General features: G+C 41.0%; 1 protein-coding gene across 1 annotated transcript in view; it reads left to right on the forward strand.

The window, feature by feature from the left end:
• The first annotated feature begins 2,628 nt into the window (after positions 1-2,628).
• The window catches only part of LOC106083026 (protein dissatisfaction), an 89,054-nt gene continuing 71,892 nt past the window's right edge, over positions 2,629-19,790 (forward strand). The window contains exons 1-2 of the mRNA XM_059365697.1: positions 2,629-2,764; positions 13,305-13,385. Of these exons, the coding sequence (XP_059221680.1) occupies positions 2,629-2,764; positions 13,305-13,385 (217 nt within the window). The remainder of the gene's footprint in view (positions 2,765-13,304; positions 13,386-19,790) is intronic.

The raw sequence follows: 19,790 nt of genomic DNA on the forward strand, positions 1-19,790 counted from the left end.
ATACGAGTCAGTATATATGGTACACATACAGGGTGGCTGATGAATATTGCTACAATGATGAATATTGCTACATTTTTTTTTCGGTGTATGGAATACATTTTTCTTTTATTCATGTTAAATTAAATTATTAAATTAATTATTAAATTATTATTAATTAAATTAATTAATTAATTAATTAAATTAATTATTAAATTATTATTATTAAATAGAAAAAAAGTTATTACATTTTTTTTTGGTAGCGGCTTTCATCAGCCACCCTGTAGATATATGTGTGCTAATACACATACACTTCTATACACATACTACGACCCCCAGCTTGTATGAGAGAACATAAAACGAAATTAAGAAATGAAAAAAAAAAAAAAACACTACAAAAAGTCTCTTTGGCTTATTTACCACCTCAGAAGCGTATAGATATCAGAATGGCAAATACCAGTCATAAGGCCTTGATGGCACAAGTGTATGGGTGTACGTGTGTACACACGCAAGTTGCACAAGAATTCATCCGAAACCAACGAATGCCATTCTCATGGCAAAGTAGTAGTGAAGATAGAAGTACCTGTCGACGACATGAGAATATGAGAAACAGTAGTTTCAGCAAGGAAAAATTTTATTTATGTTAATTAATTGACTATAAATTACCCCCAGTCGCTTCGTCGACCCCGATGCTATACTCATAATAAGGTGTAACTGCATCCCAATTTTGTACGTGTTACTGCCTAAATCTATGAATTTAAAAAGCAATCTCCCTGTCCTCCGATGTATACGCTCAAGGTGTACTTGTATCCCAAATTTCAGAGAGAGAATAAAAAATTTCTAGAATAAAAAATCTCCCTGTTTCCCGATATGACATTCATTCTGAGTCGAACCAGCCATGTCCGTCTGTCTGCCGAAATTACTAACGCATAAATCTAGCCGCTTGAAATTTTGCACAGATACTTAAATTGATGTTGGTCGTTAGAGATTGCAAATGGTCCATATCGGTTCAGATTTCGGTATAGCTCCTATATAAACCGAACTCCGAATTTGACTTCTTGAGCCCGAGGAAGCCGTAATTTTTGTCAAATTTGGCTGAAATTTTGCACGTAGTGTTCTGCTATGACTTCTAATAGGTGTGTAAAGTTCAGAGCGAATCGGTCTATAACCTGATATAGCTTCCATATAAACCGATTTCCCGGTTTGACTTCTTGGGGCCCTGAAAGCCGCAATTTTTGTCCGATTTGGCTGAAAACTTGCATGTAGCGTTCCGTTATGACTTCTAACAGCTGTGCAAAGTACAGTGCGAATCGGTCTATAACCTGATATATTGTAGCTCCCATATAAACCGATCTGCCGATTTGACTTCTTGAGCCCCTGGAAGCCGCAATGTTTGTCCGGCTGTGCTTGAAATTTTATACAAATACTTTTTATTAGTGTAGGTCGGTTGGGATTGTAAATGGGCCAAATCGGTCCATGTTTTGATATAGGTGCCATATAAACCGCTCTTGGGCCTTGACTTTCTGAGCTTCTAGAGGGTGCAATTCTTATCCGATTTGGCTGAAATTTTGCATGAAGTTTTTTCGTATGATGTCATAACCTGATATAGCCGCTATATAAACCGATCTCCTGATTTGACTTATCTTAACCGCTATATAAACCGATATCCCCGATCTCTTGAGCCTCTAGAGTGCGCAATTCCTACCCGATTTGGTTGAAATTTTGCATGACGTGTTTCGTTATGACTTCCAACAACTGTGCTAAGTATGGTCCATAACCTGATATAGCTGCTATATAAACCGATCTTTTGTCTTGATTTCGTTAGCTTCTGGAGGGCGCAATTCTTATCCGATTTGGCCGAAATTTTCATAAAATGTTTTATTTAGACTTTCAACAACTGTGTCAAGTACGGTCTAAATAAGTCCATATCCTGATATAGCCGCCATAAAAACTCATATCCCAAATAGATTTCTTGGGCTTCTAGAGGACGCAATTTTTGTCTAATATGGTTGATATGTCGTTCTGGTATGACTTCTAACAACTGTTCCAAGTATGGTCTAAATCGGTATATAACCTGATATGGCAGCTATATAAACCGATCTCCCAGTCTGACGTATTGAGCCTTTGATTTGCTTGAAATTTTGGAGGTGGTACTTTTTCTATGACTGATGTTTTTTTGTAAAAGGCATTCATAGAACTTGACAAATGGCGTCCATTGTGGAGGGTATATAAGATTCGGCCCGGCCGAACGCTTTTTGGGTCGGCTTCAGAGAGTACACCAATCGCCGCTTCAGTGAACTGGCACCCCCCTCGAATGTGTTTGTTGTCGAGAGGAAATTCCTAGACATCATTAACGCAGCAGCCGTTCGCTTTATACCAGCCGGTAGAATACCCCAAGTACGGCCCAATTTCCCGGCGCAGGCCGTTGTACTCGAAGATGAGCGTGATGGGATTCGTTGTACGGACTAATCAGTGAGCTGAATCTGGAATATAAACAGGGTAGTCAACAAACATAAGCGGAATTTGTGGCTGGAACACTTGGAGCAATGTAACTTAGGCACCGGTTTAGGTAAGCTGTGGTTTACTGTTAAGTCACTCTCGAACCCTGGTAGATGGGATGACAGGACCTCATTTACTTTTGACGACATAACTATGAGTGCTCCGAAGGGAAGCGCCAGGTTGTATAACCGTCAATTTATTGTGCATCCCGAGAGTGACAAGGGCTATGAGGAAAGCCATTCGTTGTATCCGTGGACTCCGAGCCAATGGAGATCCATCACAATTTGTGGTGGGCGCAGTTACGAATGTCATCCGTGGCACCAAATCATCCAAGGCGTTGGGCCCCTTTGGAATCTCTACACTGATGCTCAAGAATCTGAATCTTACTGGAGTTGAGTACCTTACAACTGTCCTCAAGCTGTCTTTAAATACTCTTATAGTTCCCGATGTCTGAAAGGTGGGCACAGTGATCCCGCTACTGAAGCCAGGCAAGGACCCGAATTTGGGGGAGTCGTACAGACCTATCTCTCTTCTTTCACCGGTAGCCAAGTCGCTTGAGTGAATACTTCTTCCGAACCTCGTTGAAGAATTTCCATTCGCCGGGCATCAGTGTGGATTTCGAAGACTGCATAGCACAACAACTGCTTTGTGTGCCACCACCGCAGAGAATTGCAGCAAAAGCTCGCCAGACATTTCCAATGCGTCCCTGATCGCCTGAGTGACGTATCCTGGCAAACCGTCATTTCTTTGGAATGAGACCACCACCCGACTTCATAACCTCTGAGCGCCGGACGTTTATCAGGAAGGCTGATTGGGTAGCCTTCAGAGAGTACACCAATGCCAAACTATTTGAGGACATCGTCAACGCGTCCCTCCAGCCAGGCCTGAAACGCTGGGTCGCGAATTATCTGCGTGGTCGCCAGTCATTTAAGGAATTTAGGGATAAGAAGTCGAAGCACCGTAGAGTGAAACAGGGAGTTGCCCAAGGTGGGGTTACATCTCCGGCACTATTAAACATCTACCTATCCTCCATTCCACTCCCCCCCAGACGGCATAGAGATTGTATCATATGCGGACGATTGTATGATCATGCCATCAGGCCCCTGACCCATTGAAGACTTATCCGATAGGTTAAAAGTCTACAAAAAATAACTTGCCTAATATTTCGTTGCAAGAGATCTGAAGTTATCTGCCACCAAATCTGCAGCCACATTGTTCACTACAAATACGCGTGAGGTGAATACTGAACTGAAAATGATGGTCGATGGAGATATGATTTCGACCATCAAGTGTCCCAAAATACTTGGCGTCACATTTGACAGCTCTTACACATTCTCCCCGCAAGCTACAACAATTTGCGATAAGGTCCAAAAGTAGATATAAGGTCCTTAAGTCACTTGCCGTCAGCGTGTGGGTGCTGACAAAGAACCTTTGGCCGCTCTATGGTAAGTTATGCAGCTCCAGTGTGGTCTCCTCAGCTCTGTGACACGCAGTGAAATAATATTCAGATCTTTTGGAATACCCCTCATGTGGACCACCACCATCAGGAGACAAAGATCCTGCCAGTGCGAAACATTACCTTTTGGGCTGCTATCGCAGAGAACATCCAAATCATCACCACCGCCCAGATGCATTAAGGTTGATCTACATAATCTGGAGCTTGAGGTTCAGCGCTGGAAGAGAGAACCTCTAGATCGGCATATCGAGCGGGTCCAGACAATATGTATGTAGACCAAATGGTAAATGGTACCCAAATGCGGTAAATGGCTACCGGGTGAATGTGGGCCTTGGAGAACGACCGCCTCCCATTGCACCTAAAGAAATTGACCTCTCCCGGCAAATCAGAGTAGTTCTGGCACAATAACGATCCAGTTGATGGAGCCGCCTCAACTACTACAGAGCAAGGATTGATGCCGACGTTCAGAGTGTATGTCCCGATTGTGACCAGGGACCACACGACACACGTCACCTATTTAACAGCCCATTCAGACCCACTTTCAAACCCTGATCCCTCAGGAAGCACCCTATCTAAGTAGCAGAGTTCCTGGATCAGGATACTCAATAGAATCAAACAGTAGAAAGATCGAACTCAACAAACTGTTACAATCACAACGTCCCAGCCAAGACGGAATGTGTCAACTATAGGGGAATAAGTCTCCTCCCCTTCGCATAAAAGATACTAAGAGATACCGGGCAAAGAATTTGACAAATGCGACCCATGATGGAGCGAATATAAGATCTGGCCGAACTTATCATGTTTTTACTTGTGATAACAAACATTTTTCCTCAAAGTAATAGTTAAAATTTTTTGATTAGTTAAACATCACAGTGCTTAGAGATCCTTTGTGTTAGTCTGTGTCATCAGTGTGTTGTGTATGAATGGCTGTATGCATTTGTGTTTCCATCTGAGTTGGGTGTTCATATGAGGCGTTGGTCGGGGGAGTGAAATGACATTTACTGTAGCATTTGCTGTGTGTGCTTGACATTTTGTGGTGAATTTCTGTCTAAAAGCCATAATTTTCAGCAAAGTCGCAATATGCGTGAGTTTAAATGAGTGTGTTTGCCTTTTCGATAGGGAGAGTGAGAGCGAAAGAGAGAGAGAGTGAGTTATAGAGGATGTTGTGGGTGTTATGGGAGACTTAATAGGTGTATGCGTGTTCTTGACCTGCTCAAAGGATGTTGTTGCTGTGACTGTAATGTAAGGCCGAGAGAGGTTATGTAAGTGTGGCCAAGAGTTTGATTTGTTGTAATCGGTTTTCGGTGGCAGAGTCAAGGCTCTGCTGGCTAAGTTCTTTGTGTGTGTGTGTGAGTGTGCGTCAGTGCAAGTGTGTGAGAGAAGGCGTTTTCCGGTTGGCTGAATCAAATGTGTGTATGTCGGTGTAGGCAAAGCTTGTAAGAAGTGAAGCTGCAGCAGCAAAAAGCAAAAAAGGTCATAAAGTTGTTGAGGGTGTTGTGGGAGTGAGTGCGTGTGTGCGTATTGTTGGCTCGCCATTTGTGAGTGGGTGGTGAACACACACACACATACTCTCTTACGCACATACACTCTCCATGTATTTTGTGGCTTTTTGAATATTGTCGACTTTTTTGTTTATTTTTTCGTGATTTTCTTTTGAACTTTCATTCAATATCCTTCAAACTGGATAATATCAGTTGTATATGTCAGTCTCTGTGTGTGTGTGTGTATGCACTTGATGCCCTCTTGTATTCCGTGGTTGTAGTGGTGTATTGTTGAAAAGCCTTATGTTATAAGGGTATGGGTCTGCCTTTTTGGGGGTGGCATTGCGGTTGGTGGTGGGTTCCTTCTTATGTATGGGTTTGGGGGTGGTATGGGTTTGGCTTTTGTGTTTTTTTTTTTGTTGGCCTGAGATATTCGTAACAAATTTTAAAGATCTATTCTTTTGTTTTTTTTTTCTTTGTTAAGGGGGCCTCAAAGTCTTCGTCCTGGTTTTGTTTTGCTGTCTCTGCTGTCAAGTTGTCGCTTGGCAGCTGGCACAGAGCATCGCTGTTCAAAGCCATCTAGCCACTCAGCTAGCCAACAACGAGATAGTCCTCTTCATCAGCCATCAGTCGTTGATAGAGTTGCAAAAAAACCAAACGGAAATTACGGTTCTGGCCAATTTTTTTTTGGCACTACTAAGGCCAAGTCGTGGACTGTGAAAAAAAAACGTAAAGTGAACAAAGAAAAATGGATTAAATTTTTTAAAATTTTTGAAAAAATAACCGAAAATTCGCATTCAAAATAAAAAAGTTGTAACAAGTGAAAATAGAAAAAAAATTGAAAAATATTCCTGATGAGTGAAAAATTTAGCTTTAAGCTAAAATATTAAAAAAATATCTATAAAAATTGTTTGCTAAAAACATCTCCATACAAGTGTTAAGTTTTCCTTTGTTATCAGAAAATTTAAAAACCAAAAATCTTTCATCCTGGATACCTTAAGTTTTAAATACTTCCACCAACGGAAGATGGGGACCGGAAGTGGTGCGTATGCTTTTGGTGATTGCCGTCGGCATTTGAAATTCCATTAGTGTATTTGGTTTTGAAAATTCCTTTGATTTATCAAATTATTTTAGTGGAATTTTTGTAAAATTGAATGGGTTAAGAAACACTAAAAGCACGTTAAGTTCGGACGTGGCATGAATCGGTATGGATTGCATGTGACAAGTTATTTGAATGAAGTTTTCCTATATATAAAAACTATATCAAGTTATAGACCGATATAGACCTTACTTGTCATGGCAGTCATAGAAAAATACCAACTCAGAAAGAAAAATCTGAAGATCTGTTTATATGGTAGCTATATCAGGTTATAGACCAATTTAGACCATATTTGGCACAGTTGTTGGAAGTCGTGACAAAACGCAAATTTTCAGCCAAATCGGATATGAGTTGCGCTCTAGAAGCTCAAGATGTCAAAGCGGCAGATCGATTTATATGGCAGCTATATCAAACAAGTAAAAGTTTGCTCAGTGCGGCCGGTTCGAATCGTGGGAACCCACCACCATGGATTCTGCTAAACATTTAACGGAAAAACACTTGCAAAATTTTCGCCAAATCTGACAAAAATTGTGCCTTCCAGGGGGGCTCAAGATGTCAAATCGGAGATCGGTTTATATGGGAGCTGTATCAGGTTATAGACCGATTTGGGCAGTACTTGGCACAGTTGTTGGAAGACATAAGGGAACACTATGTGCAAAATTTCAGCCAAATCTGACAAAAATTGCGGCTTCCAGGGGGGCTCAAGAAATCAAATCAGAAGATCGGTTTATATGGGAGCTCTATCAGGTTTAATACCGATTCGGACCGTACTTGACAAAATTGTTGGTCATAACAGAACACTATGTGCATAATTACATTGACCACATCGGACAAAAATTGCGGCTATCAGAGGCTCAAGAAGTCAAATCGGGAGATCGGTTTATATGGGAGCTATATCTAAATCTCAATCAAGTCAATAAGTTGTAGCTGGGACGCAGATCAATATTTTGAGGTGTTACAAACGGAATGACTAGATTAGTATACCCCCGTCCTATGGTGGTGGGTTTAAAAATGAACCGATTAGTTCCATTTACAAAAACAGACGGATGGAGGTATGGACAAACAGAAAGGCATGGTTACACTTAAAAAAATTCGCTTTGAAATTTCCAAATAAAAATTGATTGGAATTTAAATTCGTTTTCAATTACAAAATTAATTGATTCAACCATTTTTATACCCACCACCGAAGTATGGGGTTTATTCATTTTTCCATTCCTTTTGGAACACATCGAAATATCCATTTCCGACCCTATAAAGAATATTTATTCTTGATCAGCGTAAAAATCTAAGATGGTCTAGCCATGTCCGTCCGTCCGTCTGTCTGTTGAAATCACGCTACAGTCTTTAAAACTAGAGATAGCTATAACTAGAGCTGAAACTTTACACAGATTCTTCTTTTGTCAGGTTAAGCAGGTTAAGTTCGAAGATGGGCTATATCGGACTATGTCTTGATATAGCCCCCATATAGACCGATCCTCCGATTTAGGGTCTTAGGCCCATAAAAGCCACATTTATTATCCGATTTTGGTGAAATTTGGGACAGTGAGTTGTGTTAGGCCCTTCGACATTCTCCGTCAATTTGGCTCAGATCGGTCTAGATTTGGATATAGCTGCCATATAGACCGATCCTCCAATTTAGGGTTTTAGGCCCATAAAACACGCATTTATAGTCCGATGTCGCCGAAATTTGGGACAGTGGGTTAAGTTAAGCTCCTTGACATACTTTTGCATTATCGCACTGATCGGTCTTGATTTGGATATAGCTGCCATATAGACCGATATCTAGGTTTTAGGTTTTGGGGCGATAAAAGACGCATTTATTGTCCGATGTTGCCGAAATTTGGGACAAAGAGTTAAGTTAAGCCCCTCCACATATTTCTGCTATGGGACATAAGGTATGAGTTTTGCACCGGATTTTGACGGAAGGTGGTTTACATATATACCCGAGGTGGTGGGTATCCAAAGTTCGGCCCGGCCGAACTTAACGCCTTTTGACTTGTTGATATTCAACAACTGCGCCGACTGTGGTCTTAATCGGTTTTTAACCTGATATATCTGCCATATAAGACGATCCTCAGATTTAATGTCTTGAGCCTCTGGAAGGCGCAATTACCACCAGATGTGGCTGAAATTTTGCTCGCAATGTTTTGCTATGGGTTCCAATGGCCGTGCCAAGTATAGTCCAAATAGGTTTATAACCTGATATAGTTCCCATATAAACCGATCGCCCTATTTGACTTCTTGAGACTCTAGGGCTGAAATTTTAAATGTGGTACTTTTTATGACGATTCATGGTGGAGGGCCGAACTTAAGGCGCTTTTACTTGTTATACCCACCACCGTAGGATAGGGGGTATATTCATTTAATCATTCCGTTTGCAACACATCGAAATATCAATTTCCGACCCAACAAAGTACATATATTTCGGATCGTCGTTCTTTGCGCGGTAACTCTTTTTAGGCAAACAAAGAATAATGAATAAGAAATGTTATGCTTTGGAGCTATATCAAATTATAGTCCGATTCGGACCATAAATGAATTGAATGCTGAACATTGTAGAAGTCATTGTGTAATATTTCAGTCTATTGGGTTTTTATGGGAGCTGTATCAAGCTATTGCTCGATTCAGACCATATTGGAAACGTATGTTGAAAGGATATTGAATTGAAAGGATATGTGGGAGAATCCGCTGTACAAAATTTCTGCCAAATCGGATGAGAATTGCGCCTTCCAGCGCCTCAAGCGCCACTTTTTTTCTAAAGCAAGCTAAAAGTAATAGCAGATAACTGACAGAAGAAAGAATGCAATTACAGATTCACAAGCTGTGAAAAAATTTGTCAACGCCGACTATATGAAAAATCCGCAATTACTTTTTGGGCAACCCAATACTTCTGGTGACCGACCTATGATGTAGATGTTGTCGGCATAGGCGAGTAGCATGTGTTCTCTTGTGATAAGTGTGCCACATCTATTCACATCTGCATTCAACAGGATAAAAAAAACGATAGGCTGTCTCCTTGTCTGAAACCTAGTATGGTGTTAAATGGTTCGGAGGGATTCTTTCCTATTCTTACTGTGGAATGCGTATCAGCAAGTATCATCCTGCATAGTCTTATTAATTTTGCAGGGGTTCCAAATTCAGACATGGCTTGAACCGTAGAGCGGTATCGAAAGCGTCTTTGTAGTCAACAAAGAGATGGTAGGTGTTGATTTATCCTTCTCGGGTATTTTCCAGGATTAGGCGCAGTGTGAATATCTGGTCCAGGAAGGATTTACCAAATCTAAATCCGCATTGATAGGATTCAATTATCTCATTTACTTTAGGTTTTAGGTCTTTCACACAGTACGATAGGGAGGAGACTTATTCGTCTGTAGTTGGCACATTCCTTCTTGTCTCCATTCTTGTGTACCGGTCATAGTAAGCTGAGGATCCAATCATCGGGTATGCTTTCTTCTAGCCAGATTGCGAAGATAAGCTGATGCGTACGCCTTATCGGCGTGCCGCCTGCGGTCTTAAATAGTTCAGCGGATAACCCTTCGGCTCCTGCTGCCTTGCTATTCTTTAGTCGGGTCACTGCTACTTGGACATCGTTCTGACTAGGAGGTAAACATTCTATTGGTTTTAAACCGATTCAAACCATATTTGGTGGTTCGCATGTTGAAGGTCATAGCAGAAGTCAATGTGCAAAATTTTAACCAAATCGGATTAGAATTACGCCCTCTAGACGCCCTCATGAAGTAAAATCAGCGGATCGGTATATATGGGAGCTATATCAGCTTATGGGCCGGTACAGACCATATTTGCCACGTATGTCAAGGGTCTCGGAATAAGTCACTGTGCAAAATTTAGCTTTATGAGCTTTCTAGAGGCTCAAGAAGTCAAATCGGGAGATCGGTTTATGTGGCAGCTATATCAGGTTATACACCGATTTGAACCGCACTTGGCACAGACATTTAAAGTCATAACAAAACGCAACGTGCAAAATTTCAGTAAAGTCGAATAATAATTGCTCCCCCTAGAGGCTCAAGAAGTCAAGATCCCAGATCGGATTATATGACAGCTATATCAGGTTATACACCGATTCGCACCATACTTAGCACAGTTTCTGGAAGTCATAACCAAACACCTTTTAAAAAATTTCAGTCAAATCGGATAAGAATTGCACATTCTAGTGGCTCAAGAATTCTAATCGGGAGTTCGGTTTATATGCCAGCTATATCAAATTATAGACCGATTGGGACTGTATTTGGCACAGTTTTTGAAAGGCATATCAAAACATCAGGTGTAAAATTTGAATCTAATTGGGTGCTAATTGGGCTTTCTAGAGGCTCAAGAAGTCAAATCGGGAGATCGGTTTATATAGCAGCTTTAGCAGAGGATTGGACACCACCGTGGCGCAGAGGTTAGCATGTCCGCCTATTACGCCGAACGCCCGGGTTAAAATCCCGGTGTGAACATCAACAAAATAAACAAAGCGCAATTACCACCCGATTTGATTGAAATTTTGCACGTGATGTTTTGTTATGCATGACTTTATGTCGATCTAGCCATGTCCGTCCGTCTGTCCGTCCGTCCGTCTGTCTGTCTGTCGAAAGCACGCTAACTTCCGAAGGGGTAAAGCTAGCTGGTTGAAATTTTGCACAAATACTCCTTATTAGTGTAGGTCGGTTGGTATTGTAAATGGGCCATATCATGTTTTGATATAGCTGCCATATAAACCGATCTTGGGTCTTGACTTCTTGAGCCTCTAGAGTGCGCAATTCTTATCCGATTGGAATGAAATTTTGCACGACGTGTTTTGTTATAATATCTAACAACTGCGCCAAGTATGGTTCAAATCGGTCTATAACCTGATAACTGCCATATAAACAGGTCTGGGGACTTGACTTCTTGAGCTTCTAGAGGGCGCAATTCCTATCCGATTTGGCTGAAATTTTGCAAAACGTTTTTTATTGTTACTTTCAACAACTATGTCAAATAAGGTTCAAATCGGTTCATAACCAGATATAGCTGCCATATAAACCGATCTGGGATCTTGAAATCTTGAGCCACTAGAGGTCGCATTTATTATCCGATTTGCCTTAAATTTTGTACGACGACACGACATATAAATCGTTCTCTCTATTTTACTTCTTGAGCCTCCAAAGGGCGCAATTCTTATTCGAATTGGCTGACATTTTACAAAGGTCTCCAACATATAATTTAATTGTGGTCCAAACCGGACCATATCTTGATATCGCTCCAGTAGCAGAGCAAATCTTTTCTTATATCCTTTTTTGCTTAATGAGAGATGCCGGGAAAAGAACTCGACAAATGCGATCCATGGTGGAGGGTATATAAGATTGGGCCCGGCCGAACTTAGCACGCTTTTACTTGTTTCTGATGCTCTCACCAGGATTCGAAACCAGGTGTTCAGCATCGTAGGCGGACATGCTAACCTCTGCGCTCCGCTGTTCTACATTAGCCTCCTATAAAACTAAAAATTTTTCTTTCAATAAAATTTTGGGAATTTTCGGACAATCTTTACACATAAAAGTTGTTGTCCACATTTACTTTTCAATGCTTTTTTCCCATGGGAACTCAGGATCCACAGTTCCTCCGCCATGAATGAAGATTCCAAATTCAACCCCTGAGATTTTTTTCAAAAAATTATTCAAATTTTTAAATAAACAAAAATGCTTTCACACCTTGTAGTGATTTCCATATGTTTTTCTTTTAGCAAATCATAAAAATAACAAAAACATTAAAAATTATTTAAAAATCTGACAATCTCACAAAAGGAAGACAAGCTACAGCACAACACTTATGAAAACAAAAGTTTACTTTAAAAAGAATAACAAAAAAGAGAAAAGTTTTTGAAAAATCAACAATTTTGAGAGGGTAGTCGGAGAGATTCATAAGCCATGAAATAAGGCAAGGAAGGACAGACATTCAATGTAGAGCTAGTTGGTCAAAAAGAGCAAGCAAAACCAAAACACTTGAGTCGAGTGAGTGTTAGATAGCCCCCCGAATATATGAAGCGAGACCAGGTTAAACCTCAAACAATCGAAACACACACTCACATATACAGTACATACATGCACAAAAAAAGGATAGCCAAGTGTACCACAAAACAAAACCAGGACCTTTTTAAGCCAAGACTTTGCCCAAGCAACATGAAGCAGGATAATTGAGAGCACACTCACTCGCTTACTAACACATAACAAACAAAAACATGAAGGGTGTGAAAATGTAGGGCACGCGTCATTGAAGTAGATGTTCAGTTGGCTTTATATAAAAGCCAAGGGGTGGAGGAGGAGTAGCAGGAGAAGGAGGCTGGTTGTTCGTTTGTTCCTTTGCGTACTTCCCAAAAACAATATGTCAATTGTCACTAATTCACCTTATAGCCCAAACCGATACGGTCATTCCTTCCTAAGCAGGGGCATTGGCAAATAGCCTCTCCTACTCTTTGCTGTTTGTTGGTGTCGATGTTTTGACAAGTGGCCGTGTCATCGTCGAATGTTTATAAAGGAATTTTAATGTTTCGAAAATAAAATGTTTTACGTGCCTTGGCGTTTGGCATGGATTAGCAAAATAAACGTTGAAATGCGTCAACCGAAAAAGTAACTCAAAAAAAAAAAAAAAACAAAAGGGGTGGCAGAGTGTGCTTTGCTGGTTTTCTACACTCTGGGTTTAGTATCCTTTTTCGAGAGCAACAAAAGGCTTAAGGATTTTTATGGGTGTTATTCACAATTAGGCTATGGTGACTATTGTTTTCTATTTCGAAATAATTATTTATATTGTTCTATTCTAGGTGATCGCCTTTTGGATATACCCTGCAAGGTTTGTGGTGATAGGAGTTCAGGGAAACATTATGGCATCTACAGTTGTGATGGTAAGTAAATCGATGGAACATTTCATAATAACTGTAGGACGGGGGTTTATTCATTTTGGCATTCCATTGTAACACTTGGAAATATCGAATTCCGATCCAAAAATATATCTTGATATAGTCCTTATATAGAACGATCTTTCGAGTTAAAGCCCAATTTTTCTAAAACTTTCACCTCTGCCTTAAAACCTCGACACTGTAGCCCTGGTTTAGATTGGGCATTATTTGGATATAGCTGCCAATTCACAGATCTCCCTCTGAAATGAGGTCTTGGACCTATATCAGCCGTATTGATTGCCTAGGAATTATAACGGGCGCATTTATTGCCAAATTTCGCTGACATTTGCACAGTCAGTTGTGTTAGGCATTTTGGTATTTTTACCAAACCTGGTATAAATCGGCCTTTATGTGGATACTAGCTGGACAGGGCTCGCTCCGATGCGCCTTCTTTAACTCTCTAATATCTTTTTAGGGTGGGGACACTTCGCCTTGAATGTGTATATCGAATTCGTGCCACTGTAGCCTATGTCCGTCTATAGTGCTGAATGCCTGCGTTCAAATCCTGGCCATAACATCGGACAAAATTTAAAGCGGTGGTGATCCCCTCTTAATGCTGGCGACATTTGGCATGCAATTGCAAATTTTTACCCATGAACATTCCACTAAGGAATAGGGGCAAACTTCTCACATATCAATGAGTGCAGTCGGATTTAAGTTTTAAGCTCAATGATAAGAGGCCTCCTTTTTATAGACGAGTCCGAACGGCGTGCCGCAGTGCAACATCTCTTCGGAGAGAAGTTTTACATGGCATAGTAGCTCACAAATATTGCCAGCATTAGGAGGGGAAAACCACCGCAAAAATTTTTTTCTGACGGTCTCGGCAGGATTCGAACTCAGGCGTTCAGCGTCATAGGCGGACATTTGCCATGCATGGTCATGTAAAAAATTCTCCCCAAAGAGATGTCGCACTGCGGCACGCCATTCGGACTCGGCTATAAAAAAAGTCCCTTATCATTGAGTTTAAATTTGAATCGAAAAGCTTTCATTGATGTGTGAGAAGTGTGCCCCTTCTCGGTTCCTAGGTAAATTTATACTCCACTCCCAAATATCTTTCTTTTGAGTCCTATATTATCGTACTGGTAAATACTTGCAGTTCAGGGAGACACTTGGCCCTAAACGGAGCGTATCTACTTTCAAATACATTTTTTTATGAGCCCCATTATGGCATGATCGGTAAAAAAATCTGTTTGAGGGTGGGATTGATCCCAGGGACTTAGTTTTGACTGCGAGAGTGCAAAAAAATTTCGAACGAATCTCATTACCAATCTCCGAGATCTGGTGGTTTTGAAAAATAGGGTAATGAGAAGTACTTTTAAGGGGAAGGATGGCACTCAAACATTTCGACTCAAATATGGATATCAAATTCGTGCTGCACTCCCAAATCCATTTAGTGTGAGCCCCATATTGACATAGTCAGTAAATAGCAGATGTTTGGAGGGTTTTTGGGGCTGGGGAGGCCACCGGCACTTTACCCTGAAAATTGATATCAAATTCGTTCTTTACTCCCAAATACCGTTGAAATGAGCTCCATATTGCCATAATCGAAAATGAAGTTCAGTTAAGGGGGCGCTTTAAGGCGTATCCCCAAATAATTGGATCCAAAATTGGATATCAAATTCCTTGTTTATTCTCAAATACCTTTCATTTGAGCCCCATATTGCCATAATGGGCCAATCAACCTATTTGACTAATTTTTGGAAAGAAAAACGCCACCTAAACTTGAACACAAATTTTAATGTCATATTCGTTATCTACTGCCAAATACCTTTTAATTATGTCCCATATAGACATGGTTGACTAATATGCCCATTTGGGGGTACTTGGATCCTCCCATTACTTGGAGCTAATTTTGTATGTCATATTTGTAATCCACTGTTGAATTCTTTTCATTTGAGTCCCATATTGTCATGATCGTCCAAAAAACCGATATCCTTTCAGACCAACCTACACAACCTGTGAAAATTTCAAGGTAATCGGTTCAGATACTTAATATTGATGTAGGTCGTTGGGGATTGCAAACGGGTCATATCGGTTCAGAATTAGGTATAGCTCCGATTTGACTTCTTGAGCCCCTGGAAGCCGCAATTTTTGTTCGATTTGGCTGAAATTTTGTATGCGGAATTATGTTATGACTTCCAACAACTGTGCCAAGTACGGTCTAAGTCGGTCTATATCCTGGTACAGTTCCCACGTAAACCGATCTCCCGATTTGACTTCTTCAGTCCTTACAATAGAGAAAGAGGAGTATGTACCAGCAGCCAATCGGGCTAAAGTGCAGGATGATGGAAGGGATGGAACTGTCATTTCAAGCAATTCTACGGAAGCTGGAAAGAGAATCAGATCTTCTGAAGAGCATAACACTGCTAAAATTTTGAAGAAGAAAAAGAGCTCCCCGCTTTCAAGTACTCAGGGAGGATTCCACCAGATTGTCGGTCCAGGGGAGACATTTGGTAAACGAACTGGTTGTCAAACATGTGTTGAACTCTGAAAGGGATCCACCCATACGAATTATGAGCTGCGAGTATAGAGGGGACATCTTAACACTGCGGTTTGTGCAAGCGGAATGCATTCAATGTATTGATGCCATCAAAAAGCTCGTTGGAAGTATCCATACTCCCTGGGGCGCAAGTTCGACCTTGTGAAAAACATGAACATCCCACAGCTTACAAAGGCGACGGTCTTTATTAAGTATGTGGGCGGCGAAATCGTGACGGAACGCATGGTGGAAGTCTTAAACAAGCAAAACCATGATTTGACCGTGGAGAAATGGGAGGTTTTCCACAGGGAGAAGGAACTCTCCTTGTGGTGGGCATTAATCAAGTCTCCGTGACAAGTTTGGCTAAGACTTAAGGGTCTATGACCGTCTCTTTCAAGATTGGGAAGACAAGTATCCTCATATTGAGCCATCAGACGGTGCAGTGGTGGGACACTCAATGCAGCCTAACGGACAGGGGGCCGACGATGAGACAATCACCGACTCTCTCAATATTGGAAGGACTAGGATAAGCAAAGATCCTAATACTAAAACTTCAGGCAGTGGAGGCACGAGAGACCCAACACAACCTAAGGAACAAGGACCCGTTATCGGGTCAACCACTTTCTCGAGATTAGGATGGATAAAGAGCCTAATGCTAAAACATCATGCAGCGCAGTGACAGAGAACTCTATGCCGCCAAACGCACAGGGAGCCGACAATGGGACCTTTTACCTAATGCCAAGAAGACCATTTACCCAAGATTTGGAAGATTAGTATAGGCAAAGATCTTAATATTGGAACATCAGGTAGTGCAGGGACGGTAGATTCAATACAAATAAACGAACGGGACCCGATGATGAACCCATCACCGACTTTCTCAAGTTTTGGATGACTATGATATGCAAAGATCCTAATATTAAAACATCCGGCAGTGCGAGAACGGGAAATTCAATGCAGCCTAAAGAACAGGAAGCAGACGATGAGACCATCACCCACTCCCAAGAAGCCAATGGAGGACAAATGATTGAGGTCATCCAGATAAACTTCCATAAACCTCCACCGGACTGGGCCAAATCGGGAAAAAATTGTGGCTTACAGGGGCTCAAGAAGTCAAATAGGGCAATCGGTTTATATGGAATCTATATCAGGTTATACCACAGTTGTTGGAAATCATAAGAAAACATCACGTGCAAAATTTTAACCAAATCGGACAACAATTGTGTGGTTTGTTCTTATTATTGTAATGCCCTTGAAAAATGTTTTTTATACCCTCCACCATAGGATGGGGGTATACTAATTTCGTCATTCTGTTTGTAAGTCCTCGAAATATTCGTCTCAGACCCCATAAAGTATATATATTCTTGATTGTCATGACATTTTATGTTGATCTAGCCATGTCTGTCCGTCCGTCCGCCCGTCTATCTGTCGAAAGCACGCTAACTTTCAAAGGAGTAAAGCTAGGCGCTTGAAATTTTGCACAAATACTTTTTATTAGTGTAGGTCGGTTGGGATTGTGAATCGGCCAAATCGGTCTATGTTTTGATATAGCTGCCATATAAACCGATCTTGGGTCTTGAATTCCCGACCCTCTAGATGGCGCAATACTCGTCCCATTTGGCTGAAATTTTGCATGACGTGTTTCGTCACAACTTCTAACAACTGTGCCAAGTATGGTTCAAATCGTTCCATAACCTCATATAGCTGCCTTATAAACCGATCTTGAATATTGACTTCTTGAGCCACTAGAGGACGCAATTCTTATCCGATTTTGCTGAAATTTTGCACGACGTGTTTCGTTATGACTTTCAACAACTGTGTATGTTATTATCTGATTTGGGTGAAATTTTGTGCAACGGCTTCTCCCATAACCTTCAACATACGTGTCGAATATGGAGTACTATAACCTAATACAGCTCCTCTATCCTACTTTTTGCGCCTTTAAAGGCCGAAATCCTTATTCGATTTGGCTGAAATTTTAAATTATGGTCCGAATCGGACCTGAACTTGATATAGCTCCAATAACATAGCAATTCTTTTCTTTTATCATTTCCTTTCCTTTGTTTGCCTAAACAGAGATATCGGGGAAAGAGCTCGAAAAATGCGATCCATGGTGAAGGGTATATAAGATTCGGCCCGGCCGAACTTAGCACGCTTTTACTTGTTATACCCACCGCCGTAGGATAGGGGGTATATTCATTTAGTCATTCCGTTGGCAACACATCGAAATATCAATTTCCGACCCTAAAAAGTATATATATAATTTGGATTGTCGTAAGATTCTAAGACGATTTGACGATGTCTGTTTGTCTGTCCGTCTGCCTGTAGTAATCACTCTACAGCCTTCAAAAATTGAGATATTGAGCTGAAATTTGACACAGATACGTCGTTTTGATGCACGCTGGTTAAGTTCTTGAACGGGTAAAATCGGACCATATTTGGATGTAGTTGCTATATAGACCGATTTTCCGATAAAGGGTCTAATGTCCATTAAAGCTTCATTCTTCATCCGGTTTTGCTCAAAATTTGAAACTGTGGGATATTTGAATTTTCTAGACATCATACTTATGTATGGATTAGATCGGTCTGTATTTATATGTAGCTGCTATATATATTCGTATTCTCTTTTCCAATACCTTTCATTTGATACCCGTATTGTCCCGATCGGTGCACTTTTGATTTTGGGTGATGTTTTTTGGGTAAAGGGGGAGGGTCAGCCCCCTTCCGAAATCCTCAAATTATAAAGCCTATTTTCCTTTCCTGCCCACATTCGGAATCTACTCCCGAATACCTTTCATTTGAGTCCCATATTGTCATGATCGTCCAAAGAACCTATTTTAGGGCGTTTTGGTGTTGGGGCGGCCCCCCAGTTACTTGGAACCAATTTTTAATTTCAAATTCGTACTCTACTCCTGAATAACTTTCATTTGAGTTCCATATTGTCTCGATCGGTGCACTTTTATTTTTGGGTAGGACTTTTGGGGTAAGGGGGAGGGTCCGCCCCCCTTCCGATATCCTTCAGACCAACCTACACAATCTGTGAAAATTTCAAGGTAATCGGTTCTGATACTTAATATTGATGTAGGTCGTTGGTGATTGCAAATGGGTCATATCGGTTCAGAATTAGGTATAGCTCCGATTTGACTTCTTGTGCCCCTGGAAGCCGCAATTTTTGTTCGATTTGGCTGAAGTTTTGTATGCGGTATTCTGTTATAACCTGGAACAGCTTCCACGTAAACCGATCTCCCGATTTGACTTCTTGAGTCCTTACAAGAGAGAAAGAGGAGTATGTGCCGGCAGCCAATAGGGCTAAAGTGCAGGATGATGGAAGGGATGGAACTGTAATATCAAGCACTTCTACGGAAGGAGGAAAGAGAATCAGAACTTCTGAAGGGCATAACACAGCTAAAATTCTGAAGAAGAAAAAGAGCTCCCCGCTTTCAAGTACTCAGGGAAAACCAAACCATCCCTCCTGCAATGGAGACACCAGACAGTGCTGAGTCTTCATGGAGGACTGTGATTTCCAAAAGGATGCCACATCCATCTTTTATCCTTTCCTTTCCTTTGTTTGCCCAAAAAGAGATACCGGGAAAAGAACTCGACAAATGCGATCCATGGTGTAGGGTATGTAAGATTCGGCACGGCCGAACTTAGCACGCTTTTACTTGTTATACCCACCACCATAGGATAGGAGGTATATTCATTCATCATTTCTTTGGCAACACATAGAAATATCAATTTCCGACCCTACAAATTATATATATTAGCGGGCCCGGGTCCGCTCCGCTGCGCCTTCTTTTACTTTATATGGAACAAAATTTTATTTGGAATATTTATTTTCGACAATTAAAGAGCTTTTAGTGAAATACCATGCT

This window comes from Stomoxys calcitrans, chromosome 3 (assembly GCF_963082655.1).
Source record: "Stomoxys calcitrans chromosome 3, idStoCalc2.1, whole genome shotgun sequence".
NCBI classification, from domain to species: Eukaryota; Metazoa; Arthropoda; class Insecta; order Diptera; family Muscidae; genus Stomoxys; species Stomoxys calcitrans.